The sequence below is a fragment of the Argopecten irradians genome, unplaced genomic scaffold (assembly GCF_041381155.1).
Source record: "Argopecten irradians isolate NY unplaced genomic scaffold, Ai_NY scaffold_0122, whole genome shotgun sequence".
NCBI classification, from domain to species: Eukaryota; Metazoa; Mollusca; class Bivalvia; order Pectinida; family Pectinidae; genus Argopecten; species Argopecten irradians.
The window spans coordinates 17,327-36,898 of record NW_027187589.1 but is presented as its reverse complement, the minus strand read 5'-3'; the positions used below and the strand labels follow the sequence as shown (position 1 = coordinate 36,898).

The 19,572-nt window shown below is 35.7% G+C and overlaps 2 protein-coding genes and 1 pseudogene across 2 annotated transcripts in view; 1 reads left to right on the top strand and 2 right to left on the bottom strand.

Moving 5' to 3' along the window:
* Positions 1 to 19,572, top strand: part of LOC138311803 (uncharacterized) — a 39,616-nt gene that overhangs the window by 9,392 nt on the left and 10,652 nt on the right. The window lies entirely within an intron of this gene.
* LOC138311804 (uncharacterized) lies at positions 123 to 7,140 on the bottom strand. The gene is made up of 4 exons (XM_069252995.1): positions 6,930 to 7,140; positions 4,374 to 4,610; positions 3,794 to 3,901; positions 123 to 3,652 (listed from the first exon to the last, which is right to left on the bottom strand). Exons 2-4 carry the CDS (start codon positions 4,414 to 4,416, stop codon positions 1,068 to 1,070), a joined length of 2,736 nt encoding a protein of 911 aa, XP_069109096.1. The 5' UTR covers positions 4,417 to 4,610; positions 6,930 to 7,140; the 3' UTR covers positions 123 to 1,067.
* LOC138311807 (uncharacterized) lies at positions 13,837 to 19,226 on the bottom strand (annotated as a pseudogene).

Here is a 19,572-nt window from a genome sequence, read left to right as displayed (position 1 = left end):
TCAGAAAAGAAACCATGAACCTGTATTCAGAACATTACTTGGCATTACAAACCAGGTGAGCGATACAGGCCCTCTGGGCCTCTTGTTAAAAGTTTGTCTTGAATAAAGTAATAAAGTTCAATAATAAACAGGGAGACATTTACAACTTTATTGAACCACGTTAGTATAAAAGCAGCATAATATATTATCTTACATCAAATTTGCTGTCAATAAATATATTTTAAAAAATTACATTCATCAATCAATGAACATGATACAATGTATATCAAAAGAAAATAGACTTTTGGTACCAAATAACAATAAGCGATAAAACTGTGAATCATTTATTAACAGTGTTACCATAACAGTATTAAATTCAAAAGGAAACATTAGTTAAATTAAATATCTACTTCATTATAACAAATATTCTTTTTTTAAATATAATTCCTCTCCGAGGTACGTAGCTGTAAATTCTGAGTCAATAAATGTAATGTTTGTTTACCATTAGACGATATTGATACTAAGAAGTGTTGAAGGTATACGACAGGTTGATATTGTAGTGCAAATACAGTTAAAGAACTATAAAAATAGTCTTGAATGACAATCGTCTACCCTATATTTTCATCTTGTGATTATCTTCCGACGATTCAAAAGAAAGAAACTGGATTAAAGAGGTAGCTGTGACTCATCCATAACATTTAGCAGAATATCAGTGGGACACTGATTCGCTCATTACAATATCAGTAGATATATTGTTTCGTGTTGTCATCTGTATGTGCCAATGCTTAGCGTTTGAACCACGTAAATAACTTTATACCGTCTATCGCAAACCCCTTCCTTCCTTGAAAGAAATAAAAAAAGGATATGGTTGCTATTACAGCTAAAAACAGTACGCTGACACATTCTGCCATGTATGTATCATAACACTCATTTTAAATGAGATATAATCATAGAATTTATAGCAAATAAGAAGGTAAAAATTTCACTAACCAGGTGATTAAGCCAATCACCTTTTGAACAACCAGGCCCATGTGGTAAGTTATTAAGGTGTAGATGTTTTAAACCAAGCTTTTCTGCTCCAAGGCAAGTCATTCAGTTTCACTTCCTTCGCCTTCATGTACTACACGCCGCTTTTTGACGATCAGCCTTTTGACTTCATTTGAGGTATCCACTGCTTTTTGGTAAATTTTCCTGAAATTGGATTCGTGCAGAGATCTGACCAGCTTCCCGCATATGTCGGCAGCCTCTTCGAGAGAAGTTTTGGTACCGCGACGTATGAGGCAGTCAATCAGTCCAAATTGACCCTGCAGAGCAAAATGAGATAATCTTTGCAAATTATACTCTTTCTCCATCTTCACGGCAAGTCTGAAGTGCTCCTCAGCCTTTTCCGATTCATAATTGAGAAAAAACCTTGCTACTTGGACATGGAATCCTGGAAGGGCAAGCCATCGACACATGTGTCTGTCACCTAGAAGTTTTTCCAGCTTGATGGCATGTTTCTTACCATCCTGAAAGTGACGACTTTTGTTCTCGTCATCATCTGCGTTCGCTATTCTGGTAATGTAACACTTGAGGAGAAGCTTCAAACACATTGCGTCGTGATGGAGACGTTGGTGTTCGCTAACTTTAATGATACCGTACTCATAGTAATGCGAGTCTTTTTCGTTCAGCAATTCTTCGTATTTGGAAATGATCTTGTGTAGGATATCATCCTTCTCTTTTCCGGATTCATTGACATGTTTCCTACTGACCAAACAATGGTACATGATACCATTTCGTCTCGTGATCAGACTCTTCACGGAAGGGAATTCTGGATATCGCTCCCGCAATAATTTCCCGAGCAGGTATGCCAGACGAAGTTCATTCCAGCAAACAAGTGTTAACTGTTGATGTGATTTGCTTTGGTAGTAATGGGCTCTGCCACTGTTGTAAAGTATTGTTACCATCATTTCCACAACAGTTACTTCCCCTAGCTTATCTCGCGGCATCGCTTGTTGTTTGTCAAGCAGTTTACTGTACAATTCATTGCTGAGTCGGCCTCTTTTACGTTCATCAACATGTTTCTTGTCTCCAGAAAACTCAGCAACTTTTTCCAAATGATCTAAATCATGAACAGTTCGTTCTGTGTGTATAACGATGTCTGGTATCAAGTCTTCAGGGAAGTCTTTCGCTACATTTACTAGATCTTGGAACATCTTTTTAGTTTGCAAATCTTTCATTTTTGCGTTTTGTCGATGCTTCTCCATCTCGCTGTCCCTTGCATCACTTCCAGTATATTCGTTTTGGCTCGAAAAGATGCCAAGAAAATCTTGGAAAATGCTATCTGCGCGTCTCCGCCGATTTCTGTCATCCTCAATGTATTCCATACCGTCTAATGCTTCCATTTCTTCTGCCGTTATCATAAGCGTCTCGGGATCAGTTTTGATTAGCTGAAACCCAAGTTTCTTTGCTTCGTTTAAATGTTCGTCTGCTAGCAAGCTTTCCACTCCACTCACTCGAAAAGTTACCCCAATGGCGGCATGAAGGGTACACATTAGAAATATGCATGCTTTCTCTTTTTCTAATTTCAATTTAGTAGCACACAGAACAACTTTGGTAGCGTGAGGCTGCAGTTCTAAGTTGCTGAGCAGAGTTAGATGAAGCCGGCAATCAATGCTGATATTTTTGCAAAAGAAACAGAGCAAGTCCCTGATGGTCGACTCTTTCTCTTCTCTGGATAATCTCAAATCTAATACCAATGCTGTCACAGCGTGTATGGAAATGGCTTGCGTCTGGTGCTCAAATTGAATTTCACCGCTTATACAATACTTTCGAATGTTCGCTATCAGCTCGAAAACGACAGTGTCTTTATCTCTGTCGTCCATGCTGTCTGGAAGTAGCTTTTTCAGAAGTCGGATTGGGATTTCGTGGTGGTGCAGGAAAGGTATGAACTGTAATAGCATCTTCATATGTACCGACGATGTCTCTTCCACTCTTTCGATTGTGAGCATCTGAGCAGATACTAGCCCTTTGGCATATTCCTCTGAGGTACCTCTCATAACTTTCTCTACTTGTTTAAGAAACTCTTTGTCCGTGAGTTTGTCTATGTACATCTTTACCGACATGTCAGTCGTGTACATATACGAGTTTGCAAGAACCAATCCGTAGGGTAGATATCCCATTGTTTCTGCCAAGGCCTGAATGTCTTTTTCGGAATTTTTCTGTTTGATTGGTTCCTTGAAAAACTTTAAAACCTCTGATTCCTCAACTCCCACAACATCCTCAAAAACATTTTCATTTTGAGTACACTGTTCGTAAAACTTAGAGTAGTTAGTAGAGCATAACATTCTGAGATTTCTTGCTTTGTGAATTTGATGAAATGAGTGAATGATTTGTTCCACTACCCCGCATGTCTCTTCAGTAACATCGTCAAAGATTAGCAGATATACTTTGCCATCCTTTTCGCCAGTTTTTATTAAAGATATAGCAACTTCCGCTATTTTTATGACATATTCACTTTTTCCTTCGTTCTCTTGTTCAAATTTCATCTTCGAAAATTCCAAAAAACCTCTAAAGCTCGTTAAAAGGTCGTCTTTACTTTTACACAGAAGCTTGTATGCTATATGTTTAGCGTGTTGTCGAAAGTCGCTTGCATACCAACAACATGTTTGGGATTTTCCTGCAGCGGGTAGTCCTGCAAGAAATAGTGTAATGTATAAGGATAAGTTAAAGACGACTGGAAAACAATTTTACTTACATATTTGTTGACTATTTTATCAGAGTAAGGTATGATAAGATATATAAATATCATATCTGGTAAGCCAATTTAACATACCCCTGAGTATCGCCAAATGTTCTTTCTCTACACGTTCTTTCACTTTCTTGCATGTCAGTGTCACAACAAAATTGGGAACTAGTTCTTGCCACATGGATCTCTCCTTGGCTGAAACAAACAGAAAACAATTGGCCTTCGAGAAGAAGAGAACATTGATACCAAAATATAACGTATATATATCCTCATGCGCTGAAATAAAAAAAATCATCATGAATTACATTGCGAATATAAACAAACATTCACGCATAAGGTAAAGAGATCTAAACTTAAACTGTGATAATATAACCAGACGTTTCGGAGATACAAGCGTTAGGTCTGTCACCTGCGATACCAGCGATATAAATGTATACTTATTCATTGACATGAACTTTTCAATCTGCTAAGGTTGTGTGTAAATGTCGACCTTTGTCGACCTATTAAACATGAATTTTATTTACTTACATAAAAATAGAATGCAAAAAATATATATTTCATCAATATTGATCGCAGGAAAGCATACATAATACTTGTTTTGTTCCATAATCCGCAACAAACGGCTTGATTGTTATTACATGTATTTAATCAATTAATTGACACCTACCTGAATGAATATTTTTCATTTTTTCTGTATATAGATTCAGCATTTCTCGAATTCTATTACAGCCACCAATATTTTCAAAACTAGACTGTAATTTCGAAACGTTGTGTTTGCTGATGATTTCTTTCCTAACGAAGAAATCCAGCACGTCCTTGCCTGTAGCACATCTCTCTAAACCCTCCGTCTCCTCAAGGTTGTCAAAAAAGCTTCTTCCAAGAAATTTCAGTTCATCACGTTTTTCTGCGTGTAAAAGAGCACATCAATGAATATTGAAATATCGACAGCATTGCGTAAAAGTCTCATATTCAGCTAAACAGAGATTAAGAGCTAACGAGCTATTTTGGGGTATTGTAGAGACCGTCTGCGACAGCAAGCACAGCGCTGAAATATGCTTTTTGGATAGTAAATAGATTACACCGCCGTAAAAGTATTGCACAGGTTCAGATAAGCAGCTGCGGTATTTTGTAATACTGTATTAAGAGAGCCACTTACTTTCTGTTAATTCTTTCCTTATATTTCGGAGCAATTCATCAAAATCACTTTTTGACGGCATTTAAATTGTTTTTCTAGAAGCGCTAGACCAGAAATAAAGGTAGAATATAATGTAATTCAATTGCTGAATAAATAAGTTGGCGACGTGCCTAATTCTATTTAAATGGTACACAAACACACACACACAAAACAACACAATCTTTTGTCCCAAGTTGGTTGCACTATCGCTTTATAACTAGTCCCAATACACGTTCAAATATCTTTCTACAGTTTCGAACAGATTTCACACATGAGTGTGACGCCACCTCCTACTGAGGATACGAAATGATAAGTCAAGGTATCAAAATTAAACTTCCTGAATATCCTTTCACCCACTAGGTTCTAAAATGATGTTTGTTGTTCTTACAGTTATTTTTTCTATTTTTATTTCTTGTTTTTCCTAGATATATAGTCTTTATTTGTCTACTTTGATTTATTTATCATCTATGCATTCAAATTACTTTACAAAATATTTTGGATATTAAAAAATTTACAATTGTAATCTTTAATGGGTTGTAATTTAATTAATTGTAACAAGCATTTTCATTGGCTTAAAATATTACTTTATCAGCCCATAAAGGAAAAATCGAGTTGTTGTTTGTAACGTCGCTTTTGATTGGCTGATATATCGGCGTAAGGATTTCATAAACAAATGTGAGTTCGGAATTTTTGATATATTATCTTTAGTAAATTGAATTATAAGGAAAAGTATGCTACATTGAAAAAAGTTTAATACATGAACCTCCAGTAGGTCTCACAACAAATCGAATATGTATCATTCCAAAGCTGTATCATTTCAAAACTATAACATTTCTATTCTAATTTTTGCACCACACCCTCCAGCTCTAGCACATGATATTTGTAAATGAAACAAATGATTCCATAGTCGCCCGACTTATAGCTCATGTATTAAGCCGGTTTACATATGATTTCTTTGGGCATTTTATTCCTCCTGAAAATAGTATGATGGAACATTAATACTATAAGACACTTTCATATATATACCCAAGGGTCACAAAATGTTGTAAAGCCCGAGGCTTGTCGAGGAGTTTTCAAAATTTTGTGATCCCGAAGGTAGAATATCCCTATCCTTGATGTCCACATATGAAAAATGAAAAAAAAAATTCTCTCGTTCCTAGAAGTGTTGCTAAAATTTTGAAATTTGTAACTATTTGTTATCCCGCCATTTGGAGAAAAAAGTTGGAAGAAAACCGCAACTGTATGACAGTTTTTAACCCAAATCCGTTGTGTTTGTATTCTTTATAGTAACATCAACATAGTTTCCGAAAATAACGTTAAGATTCATCTTGAAAATAGTAATTTTGTTGACGCAGTGACGTCACTGTTGTATTGCAGGTATGAGGGAAACTTATAGTAAATTTTACAAACAATTTATGGAATTATGACAAAATCAAAATAGTATATGATGAATAGTTATTTTACATAAACAATACTGAATTTTCTCTCTACATGAGCAAATGTGAGAGCTGGGCTAAAATGGTATTTATAGGGAGTCGATCCCATTATATCCTATACTGTTTGTTCTATGTGCATGTGCCGTATTTTATCTTACCAGTAAACAAAACTGCGATCTTATCACCAAAATAGATCAGTTGAACATGTCACGCTATATACAAAGAGAAATCAGATGATAGCAGTACACATATAATACAGTCTGCTTGTCAGTGAATATTACTATATATAGCCCAGTGAATGTATTATGTTAAATGCCTAACAACGATAACAACAATCGCCCTATTTACTAATTTGTTAAACCATGCTAGGTATTGTTACATATTTTTTGTATGAATGAATTCATAAAACATTGATTTTTGACAAATGCCTACGGCTATTGAGAAACACTATCTAAGATAAATAGGAAATATAGCAATAATTAAGTCATTTGGTTTACCGGTAAGATTCCCTTATATTGTTATGGCATTCAAACAGGGAAGTATATTCCCATTTAATTATCGTATATCGTACGTAATGCAAATATGCCAATGTATGTCAGAACATTATACTTACCATTGTAAAATCCAGCTAAACTAATCAGTCGCTAATGCTTCCTTCATCCGTACACACACATAGCGATCTGCAGCATAGATGAGGTTTGAACAGAAAGTGACAACACAGTTGTGCAAATCCATAAACACTGTTACTTACACATATTTCACTCATCATTGAGCAGCCTGCGTGGGTAGTGTTCGCATGTTTGTGCTTTCATATGCAAATGCCAGCACAAACATTTCCTCATGACACTTAGTTATTTATCCGTAACTTATACTTTGTACATACAGAGGATCTTACATGAGCGGCTATGTACTATGAAAATAATTAAACCAGTTATAAACAATTAAACTAGTTCGATTAAAACCTCATATTTTGTAATAATTTATTGTAAATATACCGTATTTTTGTAATAATTTACCATATATTTTTACCATATATAACAGCCAGGGCCATGCTAGGACGTCCCAGGTTTGTTGGTGGAGGATAGCCGGAGTTTCCCGGTTATATGAAACGTCTTAATTCGTTTCGATTTAAGGTTGTTTTGCGTTAAACAAGCCCCAAGCATAATGATAATTATGGTTAGTGATGAACAGAATACGAATATTAAAAAAAGTAAATAAAAACATTTTTATTTTTATTCAACGTTCTAAGCAGAAAATCCATAATTGTGATTCTATGTTGCTTCACTACATATCATCAGAATAATACAGAACTTACAACTAAAATAGCTGTGGTATTTGCCATGCCATACCATGACGTATCACAGGAGATCAACGTTCAAAAGAACATACACAGATTGCACGTCAGAAAAATATACTTATGTTATCGTGTAAAAAGCATTATCACATGGAACTTGTATAATGATTTTATTAAAGATTGACTCCAAACAACGTGAGTATCGTAATATAAATGTAAGAATGTTATTTCTACCAGAAGTGGGACTACATTGTATTCAACTCGCAGGGTACTCACAGGCTTTTAAAAAACAAATAATAAAAAACAACTGTAACCATTGAAGAAAATTCAGTTATTACCACGGGGGATAAATGTAAATTTTGATTCGATTATTCGTGTTACCATGAAATTTTGTCGACGTCATCACTAATCGAGCGACGTCAAGTTGCTGTTTCAAGCATTTGTATTTGATGAAAAAACTGACGTTAAAAACAGACTGTGTTTGGTATCAAAATCTGTGATATTTTCCACCCTGGGGGTTAAAATCGACCATTTTCTCGCTATTCACGAGGTGTCCTACTTAAAAAAGGTTTAGTAGATATAACGACCTTGAACTGGACATGAGTCGACCTTAGACACAATAGTTTGATGATCATGTGACCGGAAACTAGATGACAACGTGCGGTATACAGGATTGTCTACAGTTAAACAATGAGTAGTATATATAACATATACTATAATGTACATGACTACCCGACATGGAATAGTATAATGACATATACATAAGTGAATGACTACCCTGACATCCGTGGAATAGTATTATCATATACATAATGTAATGACTACCCTATGACATCCGTGAATAGTATATAATCATATACATAATGTAATGACTACCCTGACATCCGTGGCAATAGTATTAAATAAAGATATACATACCTGACATCTGAATAGTATGTACATGACTACCCTGACATCCTGAATAGTATAATCATATACACAGTGTAATGACTACCCTGACATCCGTTGGAATAGTATAATCATATACATAGTGTAATGACTACCCTGACATCCGTGGAATAGTATAATCATATACACAGTGTAATGACTACCCTGACATCCGTGGAATAGTATAATATATACATAGTGTAATGACTACCCTGACATCCGTGGAATAGTATAATCATATACACAGTGTGTAATGACTACCCTGACATCCGTGGAATAGTATAATCATATACATATGTAATGACTACCCTGACATCCGTGGAATAGTATAATCATATACACAGTGTAATGACTACCCTGACATCCGTGGAATAGTATAATCATATACATAATGTAATGACTACCCTGACATCCGTGGAATAGTATAATCAATACACAGTCTAATGACTACCCTGACATCCGTGGAATAGTATAATCATATACATAATGTAATGACTACCCTGACATCCGTGGAATAGTATATACATATACATAATGTAATGACTACCCTGACATCCGTGGAATAGTATAATCATATACATAGTGTAATGACTACCCTGACATCCGTGGAATAGTATAATCATATAAATAGTGTAATGACTACCCTGACATCAGTGGAATAGTATAATCATATACATAGTGTAATGACTACCCTGACATCCGTGGAATAGTATAATCATATACATAGTGTAATGACTACCCTGACATCCGTGGAATAGTATAATCATATACATAGTGTAATGACTACCCTGACATCCGTGGAATAGTATATTCATAACATAATGTAATGACTACCCTGACATCCGTGGAATAGTATAATCATATACATAGTGTAATGACTACCCTGACATCCGTGGAATAGTATAATCATATACATAGTGTAATGACTACCCTGACATCCGTGGAATAGTATAATCATATACATAATGTAATGACTACCCTGACATCCGTGGAATAGTATAATCATATACATAGTGTAATGACTACCCTGACATCCGTGGAATAGTATAATCATATACATAATGTAATGACTACCCTGACATCCGTGGAATAGTATAATCATATACACAGTGTAATGACTACCCTGACATCCGTGGAATAGTATAATCATTACATAATGTAATGACTACCCTGACATCCGTGGAATAGTATAATCATATACATATGTAATGACTACCCTGACATCCGTGGAATAGTATACATATCACATAATGTAATGACTACCCTGACATCCGTGGAATAGTATCATATACATATACATAATGTAATGACATACCCTGACATCCGTGGAATAGTATAATCATATACATAGTGTAATGACTACCCTGACATCCGTGGAATAGTATAATCATATACATAGTGTAATGACTACCCTGACATCCGTGGAATAGTATAATCATATACACAGTGTAATGACTACCCTGACATCCGTGGAATAGTATAATATATACACATGTAATGACTACCCTAATCGTGATAGTAATGACTACCCTGACATCCGTGGAATAGTATAATCATATACATAGTGTAATGACTACCCTGACATCCGTGGAATAGTATAATCATATACATAGTGTAATGACTACCCTGACATCCGTGGAATAGTATAATCATATACATAGTGTAATGACTACCCTGACATCCGTGGAATAGTATAATCATATACATAGTGTAATGACTACCCTGACATCCGTGGAATAGTATAATCATATACATAATGTAATGACTACCCTGACATCCGTGGAATAGTATAATCATATACATAGTGTAATGACTACCCTGACATCCGTGGAATAGTATAATCATATACATAGTGTAATGACTACCCTGACATCCGTGGAATAGTATAATCATATACATAGTGTAATGACTACCCTGACATCCGTGGAATAGTATAATCATATACATAGTGTAATGACTACCCTGACATCCGTGGAATAGTATAATCATATACATAGTGTAATGACTACCCTGACATCCGTGGAATAGTATAATCATATACATAGTGTAATGACTACCCTGACATCCGTGGAATAGTATAATCATATACACAGTGTAATGACTACCCTGACATCCGTGGAATAGTATAATCATATACATAATGTAATGACTACCCTGACATCCGTGGAATAGTATAATCATATACACAGTGTAATGACTACCCTGACATCCGTGGAATAGTATAATCATATACATAGTGTAATGACTACCCTGACATCCGTGGAATAGTATAATCATATACATAGTGTAATGACTACCCTGACATCCGTGGAATAGTATAATCATATACATAATGTAATGACTACCCTGACATCCGTGGAATAGTATAATCATATACATAGTGTAATGACTACCCTGACATCCGTGGAATAGTATAATCATATACATAGTGTAATGACTACCCTGACATCCGTGGAATAGTATAATCATATACATAATGTAATGACTACCCTGACATCCGTGGAATAGTATAATCATATACATAATGTAATGACTACCCTGACATCCGTGGAATAGTATAATCATATACATAATGTAATGACTACCCTGACATCCGTGGAATAGTATAAATGTATACATAGTGTAATGACTACCCTGACATCCGTGGAATAGTATAATCATATACATAGTGTAATGACTACCCTGACATCCGTGGAATAGTATAATCATATACACAGTGTAATGACTACCCTGACATCCGTGGAATAGTATATTCATATACACAGTGTAATGACTACCCTGACATCCGTGGAATAGTATAATATTATAAACAGTGTAATGACTACCCTGACATCCGTGGAATAGTATAATCATATACATAGTGTAATGACTACCCTGACATCCGTGGAATAGTATAATCATATACATAGTGTAATGACTACCCTGACATCCGTGGAATAGTATAATCATATACATAGTGTAATGACTACCCTGACATCCGTGGAATAGTATAATCATATACACAGTGTAATGACTACCCTGACATCCGTGGAATAGTATAATCATATAAATAGTGTAATGACTACCCTGACATCCGTCGAATAGTATAATCATATAACATAGTGTAATGACTACCCTGACATCCGTGGAATAGTATAATCATATACATAATGTAATGACTACCCTGACATCCGTGGAATAGTATAATCATATACATAATGTAATGACTACCCTGACATCCGTGGAATAGTATAATCATATACATAGTGTAATGACTACCCTGACATCCGTGGAATAGTATAATCATATACATAGTGTAATGACTACCCTGACATCCGTGGAATAGTATAATCATATACATAGTGTAATGACTACCCTGACATCCGTGGAATAGTATAATCATATACATAGTGTAATGACTACCCTGACATCCGTGGAATAGTATAATCATATACATAGTGTAATGACTACCCTGACATCCGTGGAATAGTATAATCATATACATAGTGTAATGACTACACTGACATCCGTGGAATAGTATAATCATATACACAGTGTAATGACTACCCTGACATCCGTGGAATAGTATAATCATATACACAGTGTAATGACTACCCTGACATCCGTGGAATAGTATAATCATATACATAATGTAATGACTACCCTGACATCCGTGGAATAGTATAATCATATACATAGTGTAATGACTACCCTGACATCCGTGGAATAGTATAATCATATACATATGTAATGACTACCCTGACATCCGTGGAATAGTATAATCATATACATAATGTAATGACTACCCTGACATCCGTGGAATAGTATAATCATATACATAATGTAATGACTACCCTGACATCCGTGGAATAGTATAATCATATACATAGTGTAATGACTACCCTGACATCCGTGGAATAGTATAATCATATACATAATGTAATGACTACCCTGACATCCGTGGAATAGTATAATCATATACATAATGTAATGACTACCCTGACATCCGTGGAATAGTATAATCATATACATATGTAATGACTACCCTGACATCCGTGGAATAGTATAATCATATACATAGTGTAATGACTACCCTGACATCCGTGGAATAGTATAATCATATACATATGTAATGACTACCCTGACATCCGTGGAATAGTATAATCATATACATAATGTATACTACCCTGACATCCGTGGAATAGTATAATCATATACATAATGTAATGACTACCCTGACATCCGTGGAATAGTATAATCATATACATAATGTAATGACTACCCTGACATCCGTGGAATAGTATAATCATATACATAATGTAATGACTACCCTGACATCCGTGGAATAGTATAATCATATACATAGTGTAATGACTACCCTGACATCCGTGGAATAGTATAATCATATACATAGTGTAATGACTACCCTGACATCCGTGGAATAGTATAATCATATACATAGTGTAATGACTACCCTGACATCCGTGGAATAGTATAATCAATCATATACATAATAGTAATGACTACCCTGACATCCGTGGAATAGTATAATCATATACATATGTAATGACTACCCTGACATCCGTGGAATAGTATAATCATATACATAATGTAATGACTACCCTGACATCCGTGGAATAGTATAATCATATACATAATGTAATGACTACCCTGACATCCGTGGAATAGTATAATCATATATACATATGTAATGACTACCCTGACATCCGTGGAATAGTATAATCATATACATAATGTAATGACTACCCTGACATCCGTGGAATAGTATAATCATATACATAATGTAATGACTACCCTGACATCCGTGGAATAGTATAATCATATACATAATGTAATGACTACCCTGACATCCGTGGAATAGTATAATCATATACACATGTAATGACTACCCTGACATCCGTGGAATAGTATAATCATATACACATGTAATGACTACCCTGACATCCGTGGAATAGTATAATCATATACACAGTGTAATGACTACACCTGACATCCGTGGAATAGTATAATCATATACACATGTAATGACTACCCTGACATCCGTGGAATAGTATAATCATATACACAGTGTAATGACTACCCTGACATCCGTGGAATAGTATAATCATATACATAATGTAATGACTACCCTGACATCCGTGGAATAGTATAATCATATACATAATGTAATGACTACCCTGACATCCGTGGAATAGTATAATCATATACATAGTGTAATGACTACCTGACATCCGTGGAATAGTATAATCATATACATATGTAATGACTACCCTGACATCCGTGGAATAGTATAATCATCATATACATAATGTAATGACTACCCTGACATCCGTGGAATAGTATAATCATACACACAGTGTAATGACTACCCTGACATCCGTGGAATAGTATAATCATATACATGATGTAATGACTACCCTGACATCCGTGGAATGGTATAATCATATACATAATGTAATGACTACCCTGACATCCGTGGAATAGTATAATCATATACATAATGTAATGACTACCCTGACATCCGTGGAATAGTATAATCATATACATAATGTAATGACTACCCTGACATCCGTGGAATAGTATAATCATATACACAGTCTAATGACTACCATAATATCAATGGAATAGTATAATCATATAAATGCTAGTTGTTATCTTATAACAATCAAATTATCGATTAGCTGGTAATTTCCCCAGGTATGATAACATTGTATAACATACATCTATGCTGCTAAAAGCAAGTACGTAAATTATAGGCACAATTTGAAAATTATCACATAAACTTTCAGCAAATTATCAAAGATGGGCGAAGCAACTTATGTTCCTGTATTTCATTGAAATTGAGACGATAGAAGATGTACATCACATATAGACTTTCACATTTATTTAAACGTTTACAAGTATAGTTTATCGAAAAATAGTGTTATAGCACAAAAACTAAGTTTCTAAAGTGTCATGTTCTTCTGAAATTACTTGAGTATAATAATACTTAGCATGCCTGTTTTCATCCTCGATACTCAAGGTGTTCCGATCACTAATGATCTCTAGACCCCTGGACTATATCATAGTAAAACTGGAGCCGTATAACGGTACATTGTGGTTGACTATGTGGCTTTGAAGTTGGACGTTGCTCTCTCTGTAGTCTTCAAAGAAAATTTTTGCAGGCCTAATATTGGTTCAGATTTTTTCACTGTAGCTGCCTTCAGTTACTATGAGATAGTCCAGGGTGTAGAGATCTTAAGTGATCGGAACCCCTGGAGTATCGAGGATGAACCTTTCTGCACATCAACATTTCTGTGTAGGAACCTATACATCTATCCTATTCGATGATGATATTAACACATGAATGTCTGCAGTAAATAGTCCCTTCCTTATTGAGCTGAAAAGGACATACACATGTAATACAAAAGAGCAAAATCAAACAAACTTTAATGCTGGTAGTAAACTACTGTATAGCGGTTAAATTTTGCTATATTGGTGGTTTTACTGAAACCCGCAAATTCAAAACATATAATTTTATCGTACCATCGTCGAGACGTCTGTTTGGTGTGAACCTTATCCAAAATGACACATCTCACAAGAGAAAATATGGACCCCAGGAATTTAAAGCACTATACAGCAGTTAGCGAAATTATATTTTGACAAGTAAAAGTTAATCTCTGAATTAAGTTATAACCTTTTTACTGCTTAGGAATTTAGTATTTCATTAATTTCGTTTAGATGTCTGTGTGCTTTTTTAAGCTTTTTTGTGAATTGCATGAGTGCAGTTTGCTGATAAGAAGGCACGAGATGTCTCTTGCACTTTTCAGACTGTCCGCGTCCCCGATCTCTCGATAGCAGACGACCAACCCAAACAGGGCTTGGAGACGAAAATGTGACAATCCGACATCCGTGTTCTTCTCCATTGTGTCTGCTTCCTCCAAATGCTGAATGGCTTTCGCTATATGACTCCCTCCTTCTGGTGACTTTAACATGTAAAATTTCGCTAACTGAACATGGAGCCCAGGAAGTGCAGTAAAGTCAGCCATTTCTTTCATTAAGTCTGTTAGTTTCTTAGCACATTCATACCCAGTCCATAGGTTTCTCGTTTTCTGTGTCTGTAGTATGCAGTTCGAACAGACGGCAGTAACATTTGAGCAGGAATTTCCGACACATTGCTGTGTGGTGAAAGTTCTTACATAATTCGAAGTAATCTTCTTTGTCATGAAGCAACGATGTGTACTTTGTTACAGCACTACGAAGTACCATCAACTTTTCTTCATTTGTTGTATTTGTTTGATCAACCTTTAGTAGTTTGTACAGAAGGCCGTTCCTCTGAGTTATCAGAAACTGTATTGAAAGAAAATTGGGACATTTCTCTTTCAGCTGTTCGCCCAGCTCCCATGATAATTCCATGAACTTTTTGCGTAAATGTTTCTGTAAGTAGTGATTTCGGCCGTTGTTGAAAAGTATGACAAATAACAGTTCAACAAAGAAAAACTCGCGGACAACGTCGAGAGGTGCTGCCAGCTTCTTCTTAACAAGCTCGCTATGCAGTTCGCTTCCTAGCTCTTCTTTGAAAGAAAATCGGGATAGATTCGACCGTGTCTTCAGGTGTTCCATGTCCTTGTCTGGACGTTTCATGGAGGGAATAAATTCTTTGATGAATTTGTCTGGATTTTTTGTTTTAAGAGAGCTTAACTTTTCAACCAGAATACCTTCTTTTCTAGTGTGCTCAGTAATGTGTCTTATGTCAGACCTCGTATCTCCAGAGAGGTCTAATCCAAATTGAGAAGGATCTTCCCCAATCATTTGAAAGCAATGCGTCATGGCTCGAGTGAGGTATTGATTTACCAAGAAGTTGTCGACGCCTTTGATACGGAATGTCACACCGACAAGCGTGCTCACGTAACATATCAAAACCTTGATCGTGTCACAAGGGTCGCTTAGCGCTTCAGCCATCCGGAGAACATTCATAGCGTGGTCGATAAACAAGATATTCGTCTGCATTGATGACCATAATCTACAATCCATGATCATGTTCGTGGCGAAAAAATTAAGTAAACTAAGAATTCGCTGATTTCTCTCCTTCGTGGACAGGCGATTCAAAAGAGCCATTTGTGTTAAAGCGTGTATTGATATAACGCGGTCATGGCCAAGACCCTTCAAGTCACAGAGAGCATACTTTCTAAGTCTTTCTATGACATTGCTGTCTTCGTATTTGTGGCCATGAATAGACCCACTCTTGAGTAGTCTAGACAATACTCCGACTTGAATATGTTCGTGATGTAGGAAAGGGATGAGAGACAGTAGTATCTTACCGTCATCGTTCAGTTTTAGTTCCACCCTTTCCAAAATAATTCTGTTTGCGGCAATTAGTCGTTTTTTGTAGTACTGACCGATGTTTTCTGCGTGATCTTCTGCAGCATCGAAAAATTGTTCATCTTCCTTTAACATTTTTGTGAACTCTAAAAGGTCCATCCCCGATTTTTCGATGTAGTGTTTAGATAGCATCAAACCGAATGGCGAGTTCCCGAATAATTTGGCCAAAGCTTTAATATCTTCATCCTTAGCATTTGTTATAGCCGATTGCGTTCTGTCTGAATCTGAACTATGTCTGAAGAAAGGAATAACTTCCTCGTCTAGTAAGCCAGTAACCTCCATGGTTCTACAAGCAATGCCAATATCGCCATTCATAGTAGCAATAATTTTGACATTTCGTGAGTTTTCCTTGAAGATCTTCAGAATCTTGCTCACGATTTCGTTACATGAATCGCCAACGTCGTCAAAGATGAGCAAGTGTGTTTTCCTAGCTTGTTTTGGGCCTCCCAGATTATCCAGCACCATCTGTCCCATCTCCTCCAAGTAATGTGCCTTGTCCTTGTTATTGCCTTCCGGTTTCATTTGAAGGCGTTCTAAGAGGTCAATCATTGATTTGATTAACTCTGTTCTCCCTTCACAGTCTAGCTTCCATATTACTGATTCCCCGTTCTCCTTGAAGAATTCCTGTGCGTAATTGCATGCCAATTGGGTTTTTCCTGTCGCTGGTGGACCTGTTCGAGCAAACATATACGTTTGTTATATCAATTACATACAGTAGGTATGCGATCATATCGTATAACCGCTTACTTTCGCGTATCCAAATTTTGCGCCCTTAAACTGGGAGATGACAATTTAGAAAACCAAAATTTCGCAATTTGACTTCAAATGTATATATGATTTAACTCATTCACGGATCAAAATTTCGTAATCATAGCGATGATCCACAAAATCGCAAAAATATCATGCCCACAAAAATTAAAGTAGCGGGCTATATGGTAATAATCTTTCTCATGCACGACTTTTACATATCTTGCAATCTTTGCTTGAATGATTATGATACTTCCCAAAATAGCAATTATATTCTCTGCTAGCAATGCCTTTTCTAGTGCGGTACAGTGTTTCACTTTCAGGAAGTGTGGAACGGTGGCATATCCAACTTTCCATTTTGCTGTTGAAATATATGAAATAAATAGAAACTATATTTACTGCGTACAAAATAGGATAACTCGTTAAATTTATCAATGTTTCATTAGTTTTTAAAATTGTTCAAAAGCATCAATAAGTAATAAAGGCGACAAGTGTAGATGTGCGACAAGACTTTCTGCTATCAAAAAGTATCATATTCAAACTTGGAACAGAAAATATTCCGGGAACATCAGACGAACTTCCGATCCTACTTACACATATGTATTATAAAAATGGGCAACGCGGGAAGATGTTCAGAATTTATCAGCTACTGGATAAATAACTGGTTCTCTTAGGGAAAATGAGACGACCAAAACTTGTTAAATGTCATCCTATGGGTGTATACAGTATCATTCAACGTTTAACAACAAAATAAGACAATAAACGTTGATAGAAACAGGAAAAAATAGTACCGCTATAAATGATAATGCCTCAAAACGTCAAAATCTACAACCCAACCCAAAAACGTCAATATTACCTCTGAACTTTAAAAAATAATTTACATCGTACATTACATTATCGACAGATATAATTAGACAGGGTTAGATTACAAGGTACGCCATCATAAAGAAAAGAAGCAAATTGCTACCTTACCTTCTTTCATGAGGATAAGATTATTTTTCAAAGGCTCCAGTTCGGAAGAAAGCTGTATACAGCCAATCTGCCCCAACAGTGAGTGCAGGTTTTCAATATTGGAATCAGATATGAATCCTTTCCTCTCCAAAAGTACCATGAGTTCCTCTCCAGTGCTAATGCCTTCCAGATCGCCGGAGGGAAACAACTTTTTGTTTGCGCCAATGACAAACTTCGCACTTTTCACGTCACCTTTCCATTGAGAATAAAGCGTTGGTGTTATTAGAAATAAGAATTCCAATAGTGTCAAAGTAGTTTGACTTGTTGATTAGGATACTTAGTATATACTGACCAAGAAAATTAGAAAATATATGATTCAAACTGAAACTTTGTCAAAGTAGTTTGTCTTTTTTAACTAGTATTTTTTAAAGGAGATATGAATTGCACAAGGATACAAAAATGACGAAGGAAATTTTACTTAATGAAAATGGAGAAATAAGGTTTAACTTACCTGTTTCAAGGTTCTTGCCAATATCGGCAAGAACAGTGCGGTATGATGTTAGGTTGGAAGAAGTCGCCATTTTTTTAATCTGAAAAAAGAAATATATTCAAATCACTGCATTACATCTCACCGCTAGAAAATAATGTATTGAAGTTAAAAACCATATCTTTATACCTGTGTCTGATAGCATAAAATGGGTATGTATATATAATGCATCAATTTGCTTTACTTTAAGAATGTATGTCCGTTTTAAATGAATCCCAGAGTTCTAAAATCTTCCAATTACCAAAACCTGACATGTTCTTAAAGAGACAATTCAGTATAAGGGGACATTAAAATTTGTACATATATCGGAAAAACCCAGGTCTAATGGAAATTAGATCAGTCGGTTTTACTGTGATATGCATGAAAAGCCCATGGTGATGAAATACGTGTGAAATGTTCAAACTCGCTCGCTGTCCGCCATTACACATT